The 20,592-nt window shown below is 41.6% G+C and overlaps 1 protein-coding gene across 1 annotated transcript in view; it reads left to right on the forward strand.

Moving 5' to 3' along the window:
• The window catches only part of Cped1 (cadherin like and PC-esterase domain containing 1), a 255,612-nt gene that overhangs the window by 98,810 nt on the left and 136,210 nt on the right, over positions 1–20,592 (forward strand). The window contains exons 5-6 of the mRNA XM_028762605.1: positions 210–342; positions 3,512–3,680. Coding sequence (XP_028618438.1) covers positions 210–342; positions 3,512–3,680 — 302 coding nt within the window. The remainder of the gene's footprint in view (positions 1–209; positions 343–3,511; positions 3,681–20,592) is intronic.

The following is a 20,592-nucleotide window of genomic DNA, read 5'->3' on the forward strand; positions in this document are numbered from 1 at the left end:
CTGGTGGGGGTGGGGCTGGGAGTGGGGGTCGCAAACAAACAGATAACCCCCCAAAACTCCTCTTTGATCATGCATTCTTACTTCTGCAGATGTAATCTGACTTCAGAATGGAGGGATGGATCCTGTAGTTTTGACACAGCATGCTCTGATTTAGAAGCAACTCCGGGAGAAACCAACAATGACTGTCTTTTGCTTGTGGCTCTTTTCAGAACTGCGACTTCCAGTGAGTTCCTCTGTGTGCCTGGATCAGGGGACACAGTCACAGCCGAGTGTTTCCAGTCATCTCTCAAAGGCAGAAAAGCCACGTATTTGGAGACCTTGGGACTGGCAACGGAAACAGTTGTAAGACAATCGTGTGGGATGTTCTATCCAACACATATTATAGGCAGCAAGAAAAAAACTAGAACTCCGATCTCAGTGCTTGAGCCTTGGGATGGGGCAGGGTGGGAGGTTGTGACTTGGTGAATCGCTAGACCCCATTCAAAAGAATGCTCAGTGACTGTGGCTTCAGAAGGAATGTCATCATTGACTTTCTTTTAGGCTAATTCAAATTTCTGCTGCAGAATAAACATTTGGGTAAATTAGACTCTTAGCTAGTAAGTTACATTAATGTAAATTGAATTTAGAACCTTGACAATGTAAAACTATAAAGTTTTAACTTCTATTTTATATCCGCGTGACATTGCTTTAGTCTTTGAATATGGCTGAATGGATTTTTCTTAGCTATTAAATTTTTATGGCTCCTGCAATCTAAGAAAGGGTATCAAGTTGTTCAAGGTATTTCCAGGGAAGGATCTTTTAAATATAATATTTGTACTAATCTTTGAGAATTTTGTATAACGTATTTTGATCTTAGTCTCTACTTCCTCCTCCTAACACCTCTGAGATCCATCAGTCACCCACCCCCAACAGTATCAACTTACCAGTGGTCAAATTCTTAAAGGAAACAGACTCTCTTCCTATAAGTCATCAGCTATCAATGGCTCGGATAGGGGTGTGGGGAAAAATATAGGGGGCCGCAGCTGTGGAGTCCCAGTGGCTTTCCACACTGCGGCGGGTCCCACATGTAGGAGGACGTCTGTGGTTCCAGCAGCCTGGAGGCTTTGGCAGCGGCAGGCCCCAATGACACGAGGAAGTCCTTGGTTCCAGAAAGGTTTATTGTCATGGCACATGGTAGATGGATCAGGGCGTACTGCCCGTAAAACTTAAGGCAGTCCCGAGTTATATAGGGAGGGAGAAAGGGGGAGGATCTGGGGAGGCATGCTTACTTTGCTCTGCCCTCTGGCCTTCATTAGTATGTAAATCCCTAAGGCCTGAGGCCAACAGTCTGGCCTACTTGACTGAACAATGTAATTCTATGGAGACTGGACTGCTTTTCAGGACCCTGGGTTCTTGGGGCGCACCGAACTCCTGCTGGTTTTCACCCAGAGTCTTGGGTTCTAGGCAACTGTCCAGCCATGACCCAGAATACCCTTACACAGTCCCAGATAGGAGTAGGGTTTGTCAGATCCTCCCTGCCTCAGGGTGGATGGTTGAATGGCTTGGTCTTACGAGGCTCTAGTGATGCAGAACCAGCTGCTGGGAGGTCATGAATGCAACAGTTTCATCCTGGTCCACTCTAACCTCCAGCTCTTACAGTCCTTCACCTTCCTCTTCCAGTGGGTAGGCATAATAAAGATGTCCTGAACACCCCGCTGACCCTTCTGCACTGTGACAAGTTGTCCACTGTAGAACGAGACTTCTCTGATGAGATCCAAGACCTTCACTAATCTATGGATACAGGATAGGAGTTTAGAGAGCAGTTTGATACTCCTTCCATTTAACAGAATATTAGCAGGTTTAATCCCTGAGCCTGTGAGCGCTCCGAGCAGATTCCTGGGCAGATTCTCAGTAGTAGATATCCATTTCCTCCTATGGAGCATGCCATACATAGGTCCAAGTGAAAGGCTGTTGCCTATGGATAACATTTATACCACTATTGCACCTATGGGCACGTTTACCACCCAGGTCATTATTGTAGTTCACAGGGTTCTCTACTGGGTAGGACAGTTGATGACGTTCTCCTGCCCCAGGAACCGACATATACCACTTTCCAGTACTACAAAAGCTGGCCAGCAGGGAAGGAAGCTTCCCAGTCAGTACTAACTTGATTCCTCCATGTCCTGTGACCAAAGCTAGTAATGTCTTTAGCAACAGAATCTTACCATCAGGTCCTGGTAGTCAACCAAGTACAACAACAATAGCCTGTGTTATCTCTGAGACACTCCTGACTGACTACTTTAGGGAGGCATCCCATGGTGCACTGGGCTTTTACTTTGTAATCTATGATTTCTGGGAGGAGTATCAGGGAGGAGAACCCTGTCTAGTCCTGATGAAACTCTTATATGGAAAATGTACACATATATGAAGTTTATAAAGCAGTGAGTTTTCCATATGGCTTATTTTGAACATCGTTAGTGTTGGTTATCCCTCTCCAGCCTCTTCCTCTGCCCTTCCCTCCCATACCTCTTCCCACCTAAACCTCCCTCCACGAGTTTCCCCTTTCTCTTTCATATCACCCACCCCACGTTTTACCATCTTCTCCTCCCATAAGTTCTTTCTTTCCTCTCCTCAGCAATGGTCCCTCCCTTCTTTCCTGGATTCTACAGATTCCAGGTAAAGGATTTTAGAATGTGTATAGATCACAGGGAGAAAATAGATATTTCAATCATGCCATTCAAGACATAAAAGAGTTTGCTTTGTCTACTTGTATAATTGCTAGATAGTTTCAGCATTTAATAGTGCTTACTGAGAAACCATATGTAGCTTCTTCATAATGTTTTAACTTCCATAGTTTTCATAAGCACAAGCCACATTATTATTGATCAGGATTAGATTCTTGACATATAGACATAGTACAGAAATACATATAATTTTATATTTTGGTACGATTTGTGACGGAAGTATGTTTGCTTCATTCCAAAACAAGAAACAAGTATTGTTTATTGCTTTCTTTACATTTGGCCTTTAAGTTGTCCTTTAATGATCAAGAATGAGAGGTGTTTGTTATATAGATGTGAAGTAGTCAGGGAAGTATTCAAGCATATTCTTGATGGCCTGTCTGCTGTTAAATAACTCAATGTCTGTACAAACATAAGAGAGCACCTAAGAAAGCAGAGGAGGAGGAGACTTTCTCACCCAAATTCACGAATTCACTTCTTCTCAAACAGTCCCGTGAATCCGAGATCACGGAGAATGTGACTAATTAATTTTGAGAAATGGTTAAACATTATTGTAAGTACTGTTTTCCTTTGGGGGAAAATCATTTGATTCAGTCTTCCAGTATGAAGAACTCTACTCATTGATTGTGTCTGTGCCCGTGCACCCCCTGGTGGCGAGAGGAAAATCCACAGTTGCAATTGTTTCAGGAAACCCACTGACTAAGGCTGGGCTCCAAGGGGATTGGGAGGAATTTATCATTCACCCATTACATACTCAATAAACGCAGCGTTATGATACTTTTTTTTTGTAGGAATCAGACTACAGTCGTTGCTCCACGCGAAGCAATCTTCAGAGCAGAAGAGCTATCTGTGATTCTTAAAGCATATGTGTTGGTGACCTCCTTAAGACCCTTGCGTGCCTTCATTCATTCAACTGGCACGGTATGGAGCCTACCAAAGAAGAAACGCTTTACTGTCAAGGTAAAGATCCTACGGAAGCTGACGTTTCACGCAGTACGCTGAAGATAAGTAAAATGGGTGTCATTCTCCGACCTTCATGGTTATCAAATCCCTTTGAACAAAGATTGCATCTTTTTTATTGCTGCAGGCTGACATTTTCATTTAATACGTGCAGGTTCAAAAATGAGCTGGAAATACCTTAATTCAGTAAGGATCCTGTGTTTCTCCTCTCCTCAGCCCACCACCCTTAGTTCCACTCTTTTACCTATTAACCAGCATCTTCTTGCGTGTTTTCTGTTTTTCCTGGCTTTCCATTTATTTAAGAAAACAATATAGTTGGTATAACAAATGAAAAGATAATTTTGCCTTTACACTTTCTGCTTCATCTTTAGGATGCTCAATGACTGTTTCATTATATCAGTCAATACTGACAGTACCTGCTGGGTGAAAGGAAACTCCATGAAGCGTGCCTAACGTTGCGAGCTGTGGTATCAAAGATAATGAGGGTGTTGGCAGGAAGAGCTTGCCAATAGCTCCAAAAAGTTGAGTTATAAGAGGAAATCCCAGTTAACTTGGTTCAAAATAAGTTCTTTGTAAATACACTGGATAGAACTTTGGTTTTGCAAGAATCATTGTTCAGAGTGTCGACGACAGGAGAGAATGGAAAGAAACCAGAAAGCACAATGCTAACCATGAATGGTCTTGAGGTTCTTTTTCCTAATTTGCCTTATGTTGATTACATCCTGATCTCTGAGAAGTGTTCCAGTAACGATGACACTTTAATTGTTCATTTAAACATTGTAATGAAAAACTCACTGACCTAGTAACAGATGTAGGTATCCCATAGCCCTAGAAGCAGCTGACCCTCTAAGGAAGCAGGATTGATGGTCCAAGTTGTTAAATGTGTTGTCTTTAATCTTGAAATAGTCATAGGAACTCAAATCTATACACATTGATGTTTCTCAGTGAATCTTGAGAGAATGGAGTCTAGCCTGGTTTATCCCATAGCGTCTTCGACAAGTCTTCCCAGTAGCCACTCATGCCATGATTATCCCCACTTCCTCCTTTCTCTTGATCTATATTAAACACGGCTGCTGATTTATAGCCATTGCGACCTAAAAAAATTCGCAACTTCATATGGTTTAACTGAAGAGGGGAAGTTAATCATAGACATATGAGAATCTCAGTCTTCAAATCACATTACACTACTCACAAATTTCACAGATATTTAAGCACAGACCAGGAAAGTCAGGGATGTGGTTCTATGTGGGGTCAAAGGCCTGAGAAACAAATGCTCAAACTCCAGAAGGCAGAAGATGAATGTCGCAGCTCAGTAAGCGTGAGCAGGCAGCTTTGCGGGGGGTCATACCTTCTGCCTTATCTTGTTATTTAGTATATTTTCCTTTTATTTTTATCAAAATTATACTTCAGCATTTTTCATTGTAGAGCATAAATATTCTGTAACCTTGAAGGTTATTCTTAATATATATAATGTACAGCAGTCACTATTGGTTTAACATGTGTAATGATGCTTATTTTCTTATTATGATAGTTATTTAGTTATTTATTTTGAGATTGAATCTCAGTGTAACTTATGATCCTCCTGCATCAACTTCTAGAATGTTGGGATAGCAGACCTTCTCCATCACACCAGGCTGTTGTTCAACACTTCTTGAAATGTTTTTCTCCCAAATTTCCCCCCTTCTTTTTCCTATTGGCTGGATTTTGATCTTTCTGTTCCTGTTCATTTTTACATTCATCTGTGTGTGTATATGTGGGGAGGGCATGCATTTGCCAACACATCTATCTAGAGCCCAAAGTACAACTTTTAGGAGTTTGTTCTCCACTTCTACCTGTACTTGGGCTCCAGGAATAGAACTCAGACTGTCAGTGCTTGCATCTGCTGGGCCATTTTGCTGGTCCTGTAAATTGATGATAATAATGATGATCTTAGTGTGTGTATGTGTGTGGCAGGGGATGGGGGCCCATTTGTGTATGGTATGGACATGACATACTTGAGAGGGTCAAAGAACAACTTTCAGGAGTTAGTTGTCTCCCTCTACAGTGGGTCCCAGTGATCAAACTCAGGCTCAGTGCCCAGTTCCTTTGACTGCTGAGCTATTATCTGTCTCTTCATGTTTGTTTGTTTCCAGGACAGTCCTTTAGTCCTATCTTCTAAATCTATACCTATAACACATGCTGGTGCCCCATAAGTTTTTGTTACTTCTATTAATTTCTTACTGCATTTCGTCTTATTACTGTGGGTGGGTGATTTCTCTATTTCATTGTTTCCATCTTTGGAAACTGTTAATCAGGAGACTGTTAATCAGGTTATATTAAATTCCAGTTCTACTGTATGGCATGTATTACTCAGCTTGCTATATTTTTTTGCTAAGGTGCTTCTCATGTGTTCTCTACTTTCTCCTCTTTGCTACCTTCTGTGGATTTATGTGTTCTAGTTGTGATAGTATTTGGGAAAGACCAGTCTTTCTGTGAGGAGAGGTGAGGAGAGAGAATCACTTTGATTTTCCGTGATGATGTAATGCCAGTCATTTGCCAGTTCTGAATTTTACCACCCCATCCCCAAATTTTTAGATTTAGAAAAGCCCTAACAGGAAGCACAATGTGATTGTCATTATGTAATCCAAGTCTGTGAACGTGGTGTTCTGAATGAGAATGACTTCTGTCTTAGGGTTTTACTGCTGTGAACAGATACCATGACCAAGACAACTCTTATAAGGACAACATTTAATTGGGGCTGGCTCACAGGTTCAGAGGTTCAGTCCATTATCACCAAGGTGGGAACATGGCAGCATCTGGGCAGACATGGAGCAGGAGGAGCTGAGGGTTCTACATCTTCACCTGAAGGCTGTTAGCAGAATACTGGCTTCCAGGTAGCTAGGATGAGGGTCTTACAGCCCATACGCACAGTGACACACCTACTTCAACAAGGCCATACCTTCTAACAGTGGCACTCCCTGGGCTGAGCGTATACAAACCATGACAGTCTCCATAGGCTCATGTGTTTGAATGCTTGGTCCCCAGTTGATAGAACTGGTTTTGAGGGATTATGAGATGTGACTTTGTTGGAGGAGGTGTGTCACTGATGAGGACTTTGAAGTTTCAAAAACCCACACCAGGCCCAGTGTTTTTCTATCTGCCTACTGCCTGTAGATCAGGGTGTAAGATCTCAGCTACTGCTCAGATACCATGCCAGTCTGCCTGTCTGCTTGCTTGCTCCCTGCTTGCTTGCTGTCTGCCTGCCTGCCTGCCTGCCTGTCTGCTGGCCACCATACTCCTCCAGCATGACAATCACGGACTAACTCTCTGAAACTGTAAACAAACCCCCATATAAATGCCTTCCTTTATAAGCTGACTTGGCCATAGTGTCTCTTCACAATAATAAAACTAAGGCAGTGAAGCTTGTGGTTTGAGAGAAAATAAGGTTAAAAAATAAAAGTGTATATGACTGATAAGTAAGTAAATAAAGTAGAGGGCTGAAATGAGTAATATTTAGAAAAGCCCCACTATCTAAGCTGTGGGGCAGCTCTGCTTAGCTCCCACTGCCATGTTCTGCACTAGAAGTGGCCAAGAGTCATACATGCCACAGCTAGACCCATGAAACGCCAGCATAGCAGCTGGCTCTGGCAACCTACCATGCTGCCCCAGCAAAGCTCGGCTGAGCCCCTGACAATATCCGCCATACTTGGTACCCAATAGAATAAAGACTCTTAATGCTTAAAGATTATCCAATGGATTTATATATTTGGAAATGCTCAATTAACAAGATGTTAACACAATTAGAATTGTTACCCAATATCTAACTTTTTGATTGAAATTGCTACCCAGAACTTCTTTCAACCCATCCATCTTCCTCCATGGTCACTAGTCTCCTTCTCATCCTCCTCTTCTTCTCTCCTCCCCTTCCTCTTTCCTTCTCCCAGCTCCACTTCCTCTCCTATTGCCCAATCACTGGGCACCACTGCAATTACAATGTAGCAGAATAAATATCCTGCTACAGAGGGCTGCATACCTCAACCATCCACTCACTTTAGCAGGATATTCTCATTAAGCTCTGGGCCTGCAACTCAGCATCCTTCAGAAGGGAGCATGATGGGAAAAGAAACAGCAACAGTAACAAAACACAGAACAGCAGTAGGAGGGAAATCTGAGTCCTTTAACTGCTGCTCTCATGTGGTCTCCAGCTTAAAGTTGCCTTCAGAATGCCTTTAGGATCTTGTTCCTCCATTACCAACCCCATCCCTCACTCTCATTTTATCTATGCTAGTTTACATTTTTGACAGGAAATCCAAGATCCTAATTATCCTGATACTTTCCTCTTTCTCTGCTTACAAAAGAGCCATCCACCCACTGCTGTAGAAATGACCTCAGATACGTTTTCTGCAGTAGTTTTATTTACACTTTCCCTGAAGCAAAGTCCAGAGAAGTCAGGTTTCTTTACATTTTCGGCTTCACTCAATGTTTTCTCCTTTTCTATTTTCCGCGGAGTTTTTGTGACAGGCATGAGCCATGTCTGTGGCACCGGAAAAGCTCTTGTCAGTTTTTTGCTGTTCTTTGGATTTATGTTTTAAAAGACCTTGCTGATTACCCCTAAGATACCGTTATCTGCTCTTAGGTTGAGGCAGAATAGCTTCCTAGGCCAACATGCAGAAGGTGACTGTTTCCTTAGTAGGCCAATGTTATGCTCGACAGTCCAGAGTTCAGAAGACAAGGGTGGCATTTATTTACCCTTCAACTGTAGTACTTAGGTTTCACAACAAAAGGTCATACTCATCTGGCTGATCGGTTTTTTATTCTTTAAAATACTACCATTTCCTTCTGGTATTTTAAGATGTGTAAAGATACGCAGAAGTCTCTTCATGCCAATGTGAAGAACAAAATGTCAGCAAACTCACCAAAGAGTAACTCTGTTTTGTCAGCGTGCAGATATACTCTGTACTTAAATTTCATAAGGTGTGTGTGTGTGTGTTCATGTAACAAATCCTATATTCAGAGGCAGACTTATTTAGTTAGATCAGCAGTGATTTATTCCCTACTCAGTGAGGTAAGCCTACTAAACTGGTTAGCAGTGGCAGTATATAGAACATCCTGGCAGCTAACCGAAATACAAAGGCAACAAGAGATAAGACTGTGAGCTCATTTATTTCCAATTAGGCCTGCTGCTAAGATGCCTTATCTGTGAACACTCCAGGAGTAGATGAAAAAATATCGAGACACGCAAACTTGAGAAATAATAAAGCACATTAACTGAACTTTAAAAAGTCACTTTAGGATGAAAATATTTAAAAATTTAAGTGAAGTGTTAAGTAGTTCAGAGGATGCTCACACTCAAAAGGAGTAGGTAGAAATAAAATGAGGACCAGAAGAATGGCAAATACAGCATTCGCTCACTGTGTCTTCTCATGGGAATTTAAACAATCAGATACACCACTGTTGTGGCATTATTAGTTTTTGGTTAGGTTCAACATTATGCAATACTTTATTCAAAAACGTCTTGTTCCCTTCCTTCAAAGCTTCCAGGGATTTGAGTGGAGTCTTTCATGGACTTTCTAACTGTTACTTTTAGTTAGATGCACCCACGGCTGTCTTCACACACAAATCACACAGATTAACTGTGAGAAATGTCATAAATTTAGACTTGGTTCTTAGAGTAAAAAGTCATGAGTTATCCCTTTATTCACTGTAAATCACAAAATCAGGAGTCACCCAGCAGAGAGAAATCTCTGATGTCTGTAACTTTTTTATGAGGCTGGAAGATTCTTTACACCTGTGATTGTAGTTGGCGGTTTTGATGAAAACGTAATGTAAGGTGATTTGTGCCTTCAGGCAGGAAGCTTGTCAGAGCCTTATTTTTGTCCAGTTGAAGCATAACCTACATGAAATCACTGATCAGCTATCGTATATTTGATGGCAGATATAAATTTATTTGACTTATAGGATGTCAAGTATGAATTTATAAGGAGATAGCCCTCACATATAACCGTCTTCCGATACATTCATCTTTGTGGAATCGAATTAAAGTTCGTTTAGAAATTTTTGATTGTGTGAAGCGATTGCTTGAGTCTACTTTACTCCTGACTGCTCTAAGGCCAGCCACTCTGCTTTGCTGTGGTATAAATTGTATGGACATATGACACACGGGTGGTAAATGGGTGGTAAGTTGCTTTCCAGTAAATGCAATAGATTGCTGCCATCGTCCAGATTCCTGAACACTTTGATTTAAAAGGTGAAAATATGAGGGATGTGGACGTTTCTCAAGAGTGAATCATCAATGGAAAGCAAAGTGAAAGCAAGCAACTATGATAACTCGCTGGCTTGTAATCGTTGACCCTCCATTTTGGGGGACCTTTGTTTCCCTGTCTCGTACCTACAGATCCCTTGTGAATCAATGAACTCTGAAAAGAGTATAAAGAGAGCCCAGAACTTAGCAAATGTGCATAGATCCCTTATTTCTTTTTTACATTTGGAAATGTTGACACAATTACTGGATTGGAGTTAATCTCATTTATGTAAGGGCTTTGATAGTACCAGATGAGTCAGCTAATGTAATCCCAGAGTGAAAAGGAGTAATGCCTTTGGAAGTTGTAATAAAGCTACACTATGGTTTCAACCGTAAAAAGTGTTCTTCTCCAGTGTTTTTATGTCCGAGACCGCAGGCTGTGGAGCAGACCTTGTAAGAGACTTTCACTGAGCGTCTGGTCCTTCAGTAGACCTGAGAGATTTATGTCATCGGTAGGAAGAATGTGAATAAAAGTCTGCTCCCAAGAGTTTGTAAAATGAGTTGATGTATTACTTAGCCAATACCTACTTGGGCCCACTTTAAAACGCATCCTGTGTTCATGTTAAGTCTGGTTTTCTATAAGTGGAAATCATAGAGAATCAGCATTAAGCAAATGGGAATGATGTTCAAGGAGAAAATGACTAATAACCATGAAAACTTATCTAATCATCTCACAATAGTGTCAGTATTATTATTTCAAATGTGTGTTTGCTACAGAAAAAAACTAATTGGTTTACAAGTGCATATGATTTTAAAGCACATGAATTCAAAATAATTGATGCTGTTGATGGTAATTTTATTTTCTCAAAAGCATTTTACCCATTAATTCATTTCCAACATTATTCCACAAAAGATTTGTCAGATAATCTTGAAGGCTCATTAATTCTTAAGATTGATCTTAAATTATTCTCCTAAATAGGAAGAAAACAATGCATTAATTGTGGCTTATTTTTTTTTCTAGTCAAATGTGGCAATTTTATCATACTACTCTCAACTTTAGGAAGACAGGCCCTGAGACTGTCTCTGAGAAACCCACACAATGGCCCATGGACTCTCAACAAGTGTTATTAATGGCTAACACCATCATTTGAAGTAATGGTACCCGATGATAGTGTGGTGGCTTGAACGACATGTTCCCCATAGGCTCAGGCATTCGAATACTTGATCCTTAATTGGTGGTGCTGTTTGGATAGATTTAAGAGGCGTGGCTTTGCTGGATGAAGCAAGTCACTGTGGGGGCGGGGTGGAGTGAGGTAGGGGCTGGTTGAGCTTGACGTTTGAGAAGCCATGCTCCATTCCCAGTTCACTCTCTGCTTCCTGTTTGTGGTTGAAGATAGCAGCTCTCAGCTTGCTGCTTTAGCCAGAGTGAGTGTTTGCTGTTGCATTTCCCAACCATTATGGTGATAGACTCGGGAACTGTAAGCCTGAATAAATCCCTCCTTCTATAAGTTGCCTTTGTCATGTTGTTTTATTGCAGCCATAGAAAAGTAAATTCACAAATGATACTAACATCAAAACCTCTGATTTGGGAGAACATGATGTAAGAGTTGACTCTATCACAAAAAAAGTGATTAGTTCACAGGCATTTTGTTAATTTCCATATATTATCTGTTCAGAATGAATGTTGTCAACTGACAGATATAATGAACTGAACTGAGAATATTTTAGTGTGCTTTCTGTTGCTGTTAACACTGTAGACTGGGAAAGTTATAAAATTAATTATGGCTCAGAGATCAAGATCAAGATTGAGGGATTACCTATGGGATAATCTTCTTGCTGGAAGGCCTAAGATACATAGAACATGTGGTGTGAGCCTCTCTCTCTCTCTCTCTCTCTCTCTCTCTCTCTCTCTCTCTCTCTCTGTGTGTGTGTGTGTGTACCATATGTGGACGTTGCCCACAGAGGTCAGAAGAGGGCATTGGATCCCCTGAAACTGGAGCTACAGATGGTTGTGTGTCAGTATATGGGTGTTGGAGCCTGATCTTGGCCCTCTGCAAGAGCAACAAGTGGTAAGAACCACTGGAACATTTCTGCAGCTTAGTCAGTCCTGTTTATGGAAGTTATTCACAAACAAGCATAGGGCTATCGTCCTAATGACTATCTCTAATCCTGACTGCATCCTCAATGCCCTACCTCCCTAAACATAATGGAATTTTTCTCCAGGCAATTAAACCAACATCAGCTTCCGAGAAGACAGCTATAATGAAACTGTAATCGGTATGTGTGCTTCTAGTGTTCTGTGTGAAGGTTAAATACATACATAATGTAGAATACTGACAACAGAAATGTAAATCCATGAGCCCGAGTTCTAATTAATACATTTGCTAATTATTTGTTGATAGCAAATATTACTCCCTTTAATGCTAGAGTTAGTGATCTATGAAAATATGGAGGTGAGTTCACACACAAGGGTTCAGCGTGAAGTCAGGGGAGATAGAATTCCTTCAGGATATTTGGGCAATGGGAAAGGAGCTCTCTTGTAGTACATCGGATGCACGTGACCTCATTCATGCACAGCTTCCCCGCTCTCTTATTCTATACCAAGCCTAAGCTAATGTGGTCACAGGGTGAGAGAGTTCTGGGAAAAGGGACAAATAGCAAGTGTCACTCCTGCATACTGGAGCCTGTGGACTTCCCAGACACTCTGGACAACATATCTGTGTAGCTCTTTTCTCTTTTTAGTGTAGAAATGGCATTCTGATTTCTGTTGTAGTTCTGTGGCCGTATTTCTATAAGATAAGCCAGCCTTGCCATTAGAGAAGAGGCCTAATCTAAACAGTGTTCTGGAGCATTCTAGGCATTCATAAAGGAAAACACCGTTTTAATTTCTGAAAAATCTTATGATGTCTTTAATAGTTTTATTAAATTTATTTTTAACTAATATATACAAATGTGAAAAGTGTACACACTCCTAGGGTGCCATGTATGTGAATATTGTATAATGGTTAAAGAATAAAAATAACCATCTTCCTCAAACGGTCATGATTCTTATGATGAAGGATTCTAAAAATCGGTTTTAAAACTTTGTTTTGCTCTTTGAACTGGAGTCCTATCGGGAGCTGTCTGGCCTGGAATTGAGACAGGTTTTCTACACTGTCTTCCAAGTTCAGGAGTTGCAAGCAGGTGCGAGTCACTACACTTGGCTCAAAATCTATCTTCTTGCACTTTAAATGTGCAGTGCATTGTGGGGTATCTGTAGCCAGGATACTGTGCAACAGCTCACCCAGGATTCCTATTGCTTCCTAGAACTGAGTGCCTTAGTTGGCCTCTCGTCATCCCTTTCCTGCTGTTTCCAGTCTCCAAACACTTAAAAACTGAACTGCCTAGTCCAGAAAGATGCTCACAGTTGGAAGAGCTGTAATTTTTCCTTTGTTTCCCTCTTTCCAGTAAGAATTGCTAAGGCGATTTTCCGGTGGTGATACAGCCAGGAATTGGGCAAAGCTGTCTGCAGGTTTCCTCAACGTTCCCACTCCTATGTTGCCACCTGAAACGTTTAGACAGATAATTTTATAAATATCCATCCCTGCACTTTGACAGCAAGGCTGACCTCGGCTTTCTATCATTGTGATCATTTTAAATAGCATCTGCTGATGGGAAATAGATGGAGACATTAAAAAGAATCAGACAGTGTCGGTAAAGAAGCAGGTGAAAAGGGCAAAAAGATAAGCTTACCTGGTTAAATATACTTCAATTCCCTAAAAGAAGAGATTTTTAAGTATTCGTCACTTAAATAGTAAGCAAACCCTTAGGACATGATTTGACCTAACATGCAGCCAACACAGGGAGCTTTGGAATAGGACTGCCACGCATCAAACTTTGGAAAAGATTCAGTGGTAGTAAAAACTTTTTTTCCCTTTACAGAGCAATAGGTGAATACAAAATAACGCTGAAAACAATGGAGGTCCACCTGATCTGATTGCTTTATCGCGTAATTATTACAGAAAATGTTCTTACTCAGAGAGGAACACAAATAAGTTCTACATTTTAACTTAAGGTACAGAAACAAAATGTTTCCACTAGTGCATTTGAAGCTTAGCACATGTTTGCCTTTTAAAAACTTTTCTATTAACAATTTCCTTTATTTCTTGATATCTGTCTCAGAGGCTGCGACAAATCCTAAATGTAAAATACCTTCAAATGTGCCAAGTAGGTAAAACTGCTTCGCCTGCTCAAAGAAGCCAGACTTTTGTTCCTTTCGAGAGAAAATCTGACTTGCATTTGTCTTGTGTGATTTATGCATTGTAAGCTTAAAATGAAATACAGCCATTTCCCTTCCATATATTAAAATGTGGTTTCACATTTGGAAGACACAGTTATCTTTTGTCACCAAGGAAACTGGCATAGTTACAGGACGCAAAGAAAATTACTATATTGCCCCCAGACGGTCTTTTCTGGTATTGCATAAGTAGTCTGAGCTGTCTAATAAAGAATAAAAGTCACCAACGCTTAGGCAGAGAAATTTAGCCCCTTTTTTCCATTGTGTCTTACATATTTATTTATTCAATGATTGTCTGTAGTTATTGTGGTAGGGCAACCGTATTGTTAAGCATAGATGCCGGATGATGCTAATTCATCAGTGCGATTTAAGTTGCCTAGGCCACAAAATTATTGGGGATGATTTCAGAATGTGTCAGTCCTTGGTCATTCTTTTCCCATTTAAGAATGTTTTGTAGCACACAAAGCTTTTGTAAATTGCTATAGAGCTAGTAATGGCTTTTAGATTGAGCATGTGAGATTTCTATTCTTTTGTGCTACATTTTTGGTTTCAGTTAGAATCATTGATTCTGCTAACCTGAATGCTATAGGCTTATTGAAATGAGCTAATAGTGTGGTGCAGAACTCAAAGCGTGTCTTTTGTTTCTCTTAGCACCCAAGGCAGAGCTGCGCTGCCTCTCAGGGTTCTGCACACATGGTCAGAGCTGCATTCTGTACCAACGACAATACAAAGGCCCACTTCCTTCCTTTGTTCCTTGTCTCTCAATGGCCATCAGCTTGTAAAAAAAAAAGTGCCACGTTGACTGGGATGCCTCCCTAACCCTCTGTGTAACACAGAGGTTCATTCTATCATCTATCTATCTATCTATCTATCTATCTATCTATCTATCTATCCATCCATTCATCCCCAAAGCCTGTGCAGTCAGTTCTTGTGAACTCTGTGAAACATGTCCTTACATTTGGAAAAAGAGACGGTATTCCTGGTACCCTTGCCGCATGAACCCGTTTGCAGCATGGCTCCCTTCTGCTCAACTTCCTGACACCTGGTGTCTCGTCTTCCAGCATCCAGCAGTTCCAGGCACTGGAGCCTGCCTCCTTTCTGAAGGCCTATTTCTGATGCCTTTTTAGAAATTGCCATTACAACAGCTCCTACCAGAATCTTTTTCCAGGCAGATTTGAAAGATGCGAAAGGTGTGCGAGGTCCTCCCGGTGTTTAGTTGCCTGGTTCGTCGCCAGGAAGATTTCTGTATTCAAGTCACGGAGCCAACCATTATCTAAACTCAGAAGTCACAAAAGAAAAACATTATGCTAAAGAAACACATTTCATCTTACTTTGCTGTGAAGGTAAAAAAGAAACGTGATTTAAAACATGAATAGGCCAGTGATGACTCCTTTCAGGCTGAATAATAAATAAATATTTGATTGCAGTCTTACCCAAAGGGAGAGAAAAATGTATCAGTAGTCTGAAAGCTGTAAGGTTGGATATGCAGTCTAGGAAAAAAAATAATCCTAAAGCTCTCTTTGCAGAGAACTGGGAAGGATCTAAGGTAGAAAACTAGCTTTATGATCAGTGTCGCCATAGGTAAGTGTTTCAGCCTCAACTAACAGGTTAAAGATGTATGAAATAACAATAGTTTTCACATGAGTTAAATGAGTTTTTTTCTAATCCTGTTTGAGATGCTTATGGGATCTCCTACGGGCTACACATTATGCTAGGCTCCAGTGACTTAGTATAAAATTTCTGCTTCTTGTTGAGTTAGTTTATTCTTATATGTATTGATAGACAGCAATGTAAAAATACTTATGTTTAAACAAGTAAATGTTTTTGATAACACTAAGAATGAAACATACATATAAGAAGTAAATAATAATTGTGTTATCCAATATATGAGAGGTGAAAAAAATGATCTTCCTGAATGGTGTCTAGACTGTCTTTTAAGATTTGAGATAAAAACATTCCCAGCAAAATGACAATCCAAAGTGTCTAGGTAGGAGAGAGTTTGCATATTCCCAGAACACTGCAAGCACTGAATGTGCATATGGACTCTGCAGAGAAAAGAATCACACACAGGTCTCAAAGTCAAGGGATACATTCAGCCTCTCCCCCACTCCGGGAGATGGCAGTGTACAGGGACTGCACCTTTTTACACCGATACTGCTGCTGTGTGCAGAACAAACAAACCAGGATGCTGAGTAGAGGCAGAGAAACCTTACACAGGCCAGTGTGATGAAATGCTGGGAGCTCACAGTAAGTGGATGAGATGGTGGCCTAACAGAGAGGTAAGGACATATTTTGGAGGTAGAAACAAGTTAGCCAGGTGTGGTTACACATGCCCTTAATAGTGGCACACTCTGGAGGCAGAGGTAGATGGTTCTCTGTGGGATCTCTGAGAATTCAAGGCCAGCCTGGTCCACAAAGCAGGTTCTAAGACAGACAGGGCTGCTATACAGAGAAACTATCTGGAAGAAGAGAAGGAGAGGGGAAGGGCGGGGAGGGGAGGGGAGGGGAGAGGAGAAGAGAGGAGAGAAGAGAAGAAAGAGAAAAAAGGTGTTAGGATTAGAAAAAGAACAGACAGAGAGGGACATAATCTACAAGGACTTCTCACATCATTTGAGCTATGGTGGCATTTACTGAGATACCAGATCAAGGAGGCATCAAATGTGATGAAGGCATGGTTATACCACACCCCCAAACACAAATTGAAATCTAGAGATAGAAAAGAGAATTTAGGTACCAATGTATTCTGTTGGTGATGCTTGTATCTCAAGCTCCTGATCTCTTTCCTAGGATTTCCATCTCCGGGTTGCCTCCATTTGTGATTTCTTTATTGCTCCTATTTCCATTTTTAAGCCTTGGACCATTTTGTTCAATGCCTTCACCTGTTTAGTTGTATTTTCCTGTATAACTTTAAGGAATTCATTTGTTTCCTCTTTAAGGGCTTCCACCTGTTTTCCTGTCTTTCCCTGTAGTTTTTTAAGGGAGTTATTTATATCCTCTTTAAAGGACCCTAGCATCTACACGAGATGGGATTTTGTGTCAAAATCTTGCTCTCCAAGTGTGTTAGGATATCCAGGGCTTCCTGTGGTAGGAGAACTGGGTTCTGATAATGTCAAATTATATTGGCTTCTCTTGCACTTCTTGTACTTGTCTTTTGCCATCTGTTTATCTCTAGTGTTAACTGGCTTGGGTGTCTCAAACTGGAGCAGACCTCCTTGGAGGCAGGTAGAGCTATGTGGCCTGAGTTAGAACAGGCCTTCTGGGAGTCAGGCAGTGCTGTCTCTGGTTAGGGGAGGCCTACCGTGTCCCTGGTTAGAGCAGGCCTCCTGTGTCCCTATGCCCTTGTGTCCTTGGTTATGGCAGGCCTCCTGAGAGACAGGCAGGCTGTGGGGTATGGGTAGGGGCAGGCCTGATGATCTGCCATGGGTTCAGGTGCAGGTACAGACCAGAAGGATGGTGCTCATGCAGAGAGGGATGGACCCCAGGTCTGCTGGACTCTGTGGAGGTCCCAGCTGGGGTGGGTATTGGCGTGGGGGTCTCACCAGTGTTCCTGGTTATGGCAGACCCCCTGGGAGACAGGTAGGCTGTTGGGTTATGAGGGGGTTTGCAAGAGAATCTAAGGAAAACATAGAACTTCTGTCTTTTTAAATGTGGCTTGTGTTTCTTTTTTTACTTTTTTTTTTCTTATAATGATGACATTTAATTGGGGCTGGCTTTCTTTTTTTAAATTTATTTTATTGGATGTTTTATTTACATTTCATATGTTGTTCCCTTACCCCATCCCCCACCCACGCAGGAACCCCCAATCCCCTCACCCCTCCTCCTTCTTCTCTGCGGATGTAACTTCTATCTACCCCCCCACACTCCCACCTCCCCACCCTCAAAATTCCCACCCCCTGGGGTGTCCAGCCTTCATAAGGTCAAGGTTCTCTTCTTCCACCTATGCCCAGCAGGGCCCTCCACTCTTACATATTCAACTAAAGCCCTGGATCCCTCCCTAAGTGCTCCCAGGCTGGTGGTTTAGACCCTGGGAGCTGTGGTTGGTTGGTATTGTTGCTCTCCTCATGGTGCCGCAAATCCTTTCAGCTCCTTCAGTCTTCACTCTAACTCCTCCATTGAGAACCCCATGATCAGTTCAATGGCTAGTTGTGAGCATCTGCCTCTGAATATGTCAGACTCTTGAAGACCTCTGAGGAGACATCCATATCAGGTTCTTATCAGCATGCACTTCCTGACTTCCACATCAGCATCTACCTTTGGTGACTGCACATGGGATGGATACTCAGGTGGGAAGGTCTTCAGACGGCCTCTCCTTCAGTTTCTGTCCCTCACTTTGTCTCCATATTTGCTCCCTTGAGTATTTTGTTGCTCCTTCTAAGAAGGACCGAATCACCCCCACTTGGTCTTCCTTCTTTATGGGCTTCATGTGGCCTGTGAGTTGCATCTTGGGCAGCTTGTGTTTCTTAATAGAATGATTTCCAATTCTGTTCATTTCTCTGAAAGTATTACATTTTAATTTTTCTTCACAACTGAAAGCAACCTAGTTTACACTTGTACCACATTCCCTTTCCAGCCTTCTGTTGGTAGTCATCTAGGCTGGTTATATTTCTGAGCTATTGTGAATAGGGCAGTGGTAAACATGAATGCTCTGGTATCTCTGCAGTGGAAAGGGGGAACATTGAGAAGAGGAAGGGAGTCTACAGCCACATCACCTTGAATGCTCCCGATCTCATCTGATCTTGGAAGCTAAGTAGGGTCGGGCCTGGTTAGTACTTGGATGGGAGAAGAAGAATGGAACCAGGGAAGGGGGAGTAGACAGAGCAAGAAGTACAAGGACGATAATGGGAAGGGGAACAAATGAGGAGAAAATATTTTTAAAAATGACATAATGGAACTCACTACTTTATTATGCTAGCTTAAAATTTTAGTAAAACAAATATAGTTAAAGAATCGTTGTGGGGAAGTGTGAGCGACAAGGTGGGAGGCGGAAGCTGAATCATTGCCCAACCGGCTTTCTCTCACAGACATCCACTGCTTCTCTTGACTGTAGCTTGACCACCGATCTCTGTGGAGAGCTGCTAGTTTCCCAGCTGCATGGTGTAGCCTGGCCTCAGTCACAGAGCTGGCTATTTTCAGGGTGTCAGGGTCATGAGGATAACGTGGTTCTGTGTCTCCCATCAACCATCAGGATATTCAGGGTATTTTTATCTAGTAGCAGTGCACAGCTTCTTAAGAATAGCTAGAGAACAGCCCTTCAAAATCAAGCTCTCTGTAAGATTTTGGGTTTTATAGCAGATTGAACTCTTACTACTTCTCTACATACAAATCTTTGAAGATATATCTGCATCCCAACCTTAAAAACCATGAATTTGACATTTTTTTAGACAATGTATCTTGGGAGATGTACTAAGCTAATTCCTTCATTATTGTTCTATTTCTGTGAAGGGACACCATGACCAAGGCAATTTATAAAAGAAAGCCTTTAATTGGGGGCTTGCTTACAGTGACTGAGTGAGTCCACGACCATCATGGTGGGGCGCATGGCACTGGAACTGAGAGCTTACATTTTAACCACACAGGTTAAAGGACTGGCATGAGATTTTAAGGCCTTAGTATCAGTGACATACCTCCATCAGGGCCACATCTTTTAATCCTTCTGAAAACAGTTTCACCAACAAGGGACCAATAATTCAAATATATGAGCATATGGTGGCCATCCTCATTCAAACCATCACATTTAAGACAATCCTGGATTTAATAGTCGGCTCCAGATCCAATGATAGATGACAAAGTCAGAAGAGACGACTGCTACAGAAGAGGAAGAGGTCTAGAGGGAGAAAAGATCATAAAAACTGAGCAGGGGATTAGACCTTCTTACTCAACAGAATGTCAACAATCACCAGAAGCTGGTGGGGAGAGCAGCACATTGTTGACTCCTGGAGCCTTAGCAGGAAACCCCATTGAAGGCTTTTACCTTCCAGAACTGTAAGAGAGTGGATGTTCTTATCCCATGTCACCAGAATATAAGTAATCTATCTCAGAAGTCATAGGAAGTGAGGAGTCTGGTGTTTTCCCATTAGGTCATTTTATCGTCAGGCTTGACCAGCTAAAACACAAACGTGAGAATAAGGAAATATTTAAATTAGATGCAAGAGACCTTGAGAGAAGAGGGAAAGGGCATTCTGTCTGATGACTTCTCTACTGGAAAAGGTTGCTCATCCATGGCTGTATACCTTCACCATGTAAGAGACAGAAGAACAATTTTCTCATAAGCATTGATGGGGAAGAAACATACCTATCTAGTTCTTCAGGCTCCCGTGAAATATTTACCTTTGATCATGAAGTCCAAAGCCACTCAAAGGAAAGCAATATGGACTATTTCCATAACCACCCACGGTTAATCCAACGCACTTATTTTC

The sequence above is a fragment of the Grammomys surdaster genome, unplaced genomic scaffold (genome assembly GCF_004785775.1).
Source record: "Grammomys surdaster isolate TR1022 unplaced genomic scaffold, NIH_TR_1.0 134, whole genome shotgun sequence".
NCBI lineage: Eukaryota > Metazoa > Chordata > Mammalia > Rodentia > Muridae > Grammomys > Grammomys surdaster.